This window comes from Cynara cardunculus (assembly GCF_001531365.2).
Source record: "Cynara cardunculus var. scolymus isolate 2C chromosome LG 5, CcrdV1, whole genome shotgun sequence".
Taxonomy (NCBI): Eukaryota; Viridiplantae; Streptophyta; class Magnoliopsida; order Asterales; family Asteraceae; genus Cynara; species Cynara cardunculus.
Genome location: NC_037532.1, coordinates 526,664 through 532,415, shown reverse-complemented (window position 1 = coordinate 532,415; position 5,752 = coordinate 526,664). Strand labels below are relative to the sequence as shown.

Here is a 5,752-nt window from a genome sequence, read left to right as displayed (position 1 = left end):
TCAAGAGCAGTTGTTGTTGTTCACCCAACCAAACAAAAGTCCTTGCACTAAATCTATTACCCTAACCAACGGTCAATGGTTAACCCAATGTTCATTGTCTATTCAAAAACTTGTCCAACAAAAAAGTGGTTTGTGTTCGAAAAGACATAGCAAACTTAGAACCTGAATTTGAATAAGGAAATTGACCAAACTAGCCATTTCACTCGACCAAATTCATTTTCTAGCCAATTTCCCATCAAAGTTTCCAAAATATCATCGATTCCGGTGGGCAGCCACATTACCCAAGAATTCAAAATTTGGGTCAAACTTGAGGAGCCAAATGAGCCACTTGAGAAGCCAAACAAGCCAATTGCCCAATGACCTCTTTTTGTTTTTTCAATTATTTCTAATAGGAAAACGAACATTCCGCAAGCCAAGTGCTTTACCAACAGTGGAATTGATGATATTTTGGAAACTTCGATAAAAAAGGGCTAGAAAATGAATTGTGTCGAGTAAAATGGTTATATTTGTTAATTTCCCATCTGAATAAATGGGGATCAAACAAGATATAAGATAGTTGAATAGCATCATCCCTCAAAGAAAGTAATCATACAACAAAATAAGCAACAACCTAACTCATGGCAAACAAAATTGGATAACTTTTTGAAACCTGAAAAAAGTCTTAAAAATGCAAAGAAAAAAACAATCATATGATTCATCTTCTCCCTGCAATCTTTAGTAAAGGAGAAATGATACCTTGGATTTCTTGCAAAGATTGTTGGATTCTTATCTCCTCCATCACCGATCTCTTTAGATTTCGGATGTGGGATTTTAATTCCTCTGAACCAGTAATATCATCAGCTCGGCTTTCGACTACTTTCTTTGCAAATGCTATTAACACACCAGCATACCTTGGCATTGTGGAGTACCTCTGCAAGAAACCCAACAACAATCCAAGCTCATCCACCCCCAAATTCGAAACACATTTCAATAGTTTCTTTCTAGACACCAATTCCTCCATCACTGCCACTATGTTTTCGGGATTTTTTGCTCTTAATGCTGACACCAAAGCCTCTTTGTGATGAAATTTCTTCAACAACTTGTCATGTTCAGCAAGTTTCACCTTTTTCGATCTCATGATCAAGAAATCCCCTTTTGAAGGCTTCTCACTTTGGCCACGATGAAAGTACCGGAAATATGATGGTCTTAAGACCCTCTTCTCGGGTTCATCTATAGCTCCAAAACCAACGTATTTCCCCCATTCAGATTTCACAGATCCAACAGTTTCTTCGGTTTTCCTCTTCCCTGCATAAAGAATCCCATTTGAAGTACCAATTACCCTAGTGGAACAATCTGGTGAGAATGCCACTGACATAAGAGAAGATGGAAACCTTATCGAACTTGTGATCTTTAATTTCGAGTAATCGAATACTTTCAAATACCCATCTAATGAAACACTCAAAATTCGATATTGATTAGTGAAATCCCCACTATCTTGCCCTATTTTCCCAACAGTTAGTGAAGTCACAGTCTTGTTATGGCTTTCCATCGAATGTAGCAGCTTACCACCACCAATCACATCCCAAATTTTCACACTATTTCCACCTGCGGTGGCGATTAAACCACCAGATGGTAAGTAAATTACATCCTCCACCGGTGAACCGTGGTTGATGTTCAACATTGATGTATCGCTTGAAACCCTAACGTCCCAAACCCTAACGGAATGATCATACGATCCCGTGATAAACATGTCATCACTGACCGGAGATCCATCGCCACACCGGACATAATCCTTATGACCGATGAGGTTATGAATCGAAATCTCCGACGAAACATCCCAATACTTAACCACGGCATCATCGCCGCCGGAGAAGAGATGGAGCTTGTCAACGCGAGGGTAACTGACAAAATGAACTGGACGCGAGTGGCCACGGAGGCGTCTGAGTGCAGATCTCTTCTTGATGTCGAACACCTGGATCAAACCTGAGTACGAACCAGCGGCTAACAGTTGGCCATCAGATCGGAAACAAGCAGAGGTAGCGGTGTCTTTGAAGGCGGCGATAGTTGATTTAGGCTCTAGAGTTTGCGAGGAAAATACAGTTACGGTGGCGGAGTGGGTGGCGGCGAAATCATGTGGAGCTGTCGGGGAAAATGCAAGTGAAGTTATGGATGAAACTAGGGTTTGGGTTTGTTTGGGTTTGAATGATTTCCAGTATTTTGATTCTGGAGTTGGTGTGGATTTGTTTGTAGTCGGTTTGAGCTTTGGTTTCACTGCAAACGTCTTGACGATTGCTTCCGACCGATCATCGACCGCCATTGGAGGAGAGAAAGGAAGACGCAGGTTCTTGATTTTAGGGTTTAGGGTTTTTGGTCCTTTGTTTTTTCAATTGTTTATATACTCGTCACTTTGACCCTCTTGCTATTTTAGACACCATTCTTTAATAAATTATAGTTTGGCCACTAACCAAACATAACAAGCTGAACCCAATAAAGTGAAATCGACAAAAATAATTCCATAAAGCGAATAATTAAGATATCTATATCTATACTATATTATAAAGCATTTGACAAAAATTCTTAAAAACCATTTATTATATTATACATGAAGTATTATATATTTATATATATTATTTAAAATTTAAGATTACAAGTAAATTGTGCGTAAGTACAACTTATTAAACCTTCATGTTAGAATTCGTATAACTAACAGCGGATAAACATAATCAAATACAGGATAAACATCTCATTTTAAATATAAAAAAAATCTAAAATATAATTAGGATAATCATTGAGTTCTAATATAAACATTATCTTTATAAAATTTTATTGTTAAGCCAAAAATTAATTACTTCACTAAATCGTAAAATATTGTCTTTCTCAAAACCACATAAATCATAGTATATTAACATAGACAAAAAAAAAATAAAAACGAAACATTAAAATGAAGATATATCTTGTTGTATTATGCGAGTATTCTTCTAGTTAATTAATATGATTGAACAAAAAATACCCAGATCTCATTTCGAAGATATTAACGAGACGATTATAATGGTAAAATTTATAAAAAAGATAAACACATTTTTTAAATGTATTTTAGTTAATATATGGTTTAAATATGTTAATGTGATAAAGGTGTAAGATAAAAAATGAAAAAAATAAAGGTATAAAGTAAACTAAAGAGCAAACTACAAATTTGGTCCCTGTGGTTTGTTGTTTGTAACATTTTTTGTCCTTATAGTTTGAAATTACAAATTTGCCATGTGGTATGCAAAAACAACCGGATTTGGTCCTTGGTTGTATCGACCATTTAGAAGAACCCGTTAAGTGATATTTTGGTCTTTTTTACATTTAATCACAATTTTATTTAAAAAATAAATAAACATGTAAATTAGAAGGACGAAGATTGTAACTTAAATAATATATATAGCTGACACCTCTCGCCCCCTACTCCTGCCCCCTTCTCGATCCCTTTCTCCAGCGCATTCCCTCAGATGAACCCCTTCCCCCAAACCGGTGACCATCTCGAAATCCAACACTATGTGAGGTGATCACCGCCTCCTTCTTCACCATCGACCACAAGTCATCACCGACTCCCTCTGCTCCAGGAGTCACAAATGATCATCGTCTCTCTCTACTCAAGCTTTGTTCACTCCCCCCTCCTAGTTCTGTGACACGAACGTGATTGTGACTTTTCCAACAAAGACCCCAGATCATGGGCTCCCCACCCCTAACCCGTTCCCTCCATCCTCCATCTTCGGCAAACCCCATTGCACATGCCACAAAATATCGAGCTCCCACCCCACTCCATACCTTCCCTATCTCCGGCGAACACCACAAAGAAAGCAACAAATCTCGAGCACCACCCACCCCCCACGACACAGGGCTGCAAATCCCCACAGATGTTGATCGATCACACCTTGCTCAATGATCTTCAGAACCGAGGGTTTGTTTTAGGCTTTTAGAGCCTTATTTGATATCTAGATTTTGATTTTATGGTATGAGTTGTCTCTTGATTTACAGTTTGATTCGTATGTGATTTAGGGTTTAAGTTTGTATCTTGATTTTTGGATGTTCTTCAATTTTTTGGAATGTGGTTGATTTTTGTTCAAGGCATCTAAATTTTTGAAATATTCTTGTTCAATTTTTTGGAAAGAGTAGTATCTGAATTTCTTTTGTCGATGTCGCGGTGGTGGTGGTGGCCTGGTGGGTGGTTGTAAACAKTGGAGACTAATCGGAGTTTACGAGCCGAAGAAAAATGTTTCACAAAGAGGTGAATGAATTATGTTRTCATTAAAACARYATTATATRGAACACTTRGCACAATATTAWTTGACCATATAAAAAGATKTTTGATATTTAATAGAAAATGAGATAAAAATCTAAAAAGACTAAAATGCCCTTCATGTAACCGATTCTTTTAATAATCATTAGAGTAAGGGACCAAATGCCGTCATTTTTGCATACCAAAATAACACATCTCTATGTTTGACACCATAGGGGCCAAAAGTGTTACAAATAAAAAACCACAAGGACCAAAAGTGTTACAAACAAAAACCCACATGGACCAAAAGTGAAAAAGTGTTTAATTCACTATATATAAATATTGTATATTTGTTTGTTTTACATATGTGTGAGTGTGAATATGTTGGACTTCCAGTTTTTGCTCGACAATCAGAATTTCAAAAACAGAAACCAAATCAAACCAGAAGGTTTAAATTAGGGTCCGTTTACCAAACACTTATTCAATAAGCGTTTACCTGAAAAATTCAATACTATTACATATTTACCGGGTAAGATTTTAGTCCACCAAAACGGTATCATATGCAACAATTTACCTGGTAAAAACTAACCATGGCAAATCTCTTTACCTTCACTTATCAAGTAAGACTATCGGTTATTGTCTTTGCTCTTACCAGGTAAAATTCTTATTCATCCGGTAAGATAGTGTGACTTGGTAAATGCTTATCCGGATAAGCGTTCAGTAAACGGCCATTTATCAAATGCTTACTATTATATTTGCATATAACAAGAACCTAAAATCTTACGCGGTAAGAGGTATAACAAGGATCGAGAATCTTACCCGACAAAGTGATGGAGAAGTCTTACCAGCCAATCCATTTTGATGGCCGATAATGTTACCCGATAAGATATGTTTTACCAAACGATCCATTTGGATTTTGAATTTAAATACGAAAACATCTATTGCTGAGCGGAATATCATTCACGACCACAGGTAAGAACCAGAGTATAAATACATATAGAAAAGAATGTGCATAAAAACGCGTATGGGTAAACCTGACCGACCCAGACGACATTCACGAACCTCTTTCACCAAACCATCGAAATGTTGCAAAATCAAAGCCAATTGGTTCAAGAGACGATCAATGATACTGCACAAAGTGTCAAATGGGGTCAAGCGGATGCAGCCATGGAGTCGATTAGGATCTGATAACCTTCGGGAATGGTTGCTTGAGCATGGACACAACCTGCCAAAGCTGGCACGTCGGAGTTCACATCAAGATACCTGGCTAGCAAAAGAAGTAGATGGAAGTCGGATATTCGCTTCACAAACGGGAAATTTTTTGTACGATCCAAATGGTTCTTCAAGTTTCTCATTGTCACCATTGTATTCCGATTCTCAACTGGAAACGTTGATGATAATGGACCCTGCAAATCCAATAATTAATATATGAGAATAAACACACTACGATATTGAATTATCGACATTCAACTCAAGATGATCAGTTAACAATAATGTAAAACATCTCCAATG

The 5,752-nt window shown here is 37.2% G+C and overlaps 1 protein-coding gene across 1 annotated transcript; it reads right to left on the bottom strand.

Annotated features, from left to right (window-relative positions):
* Positions 1–618: 618 nt before the first annotated feature.
* Positions 619–2,323, bottom strand: LOC112512138 (protein SLOW WALKER 1-like). Its single transcript, XM_025117985.1, has one exon. It carries the CDS (start codon positions 2,294–2,296, stop codon positions 695–697), a length of 1,602 nt encoding a protein of 533 aa, XP_024973753.1. The 5' UTR covers positions 2,297–2,323; the 3' UTR covers positions 619–694.
* Between the last annotated feature and the right edge of the window lie 3,429 nt (positions 2,324–5,752).

Bases quoted from the DNA above. Each gene is read 5' to 3' on its own strand.
- LOC112512138 (XM_025117985.1), bottom strand. From the start codon at position 2,296: ATGGCGGTCGATGATCGGTCGGAAGCAATCGTCAAGACGTTTGCAGTG.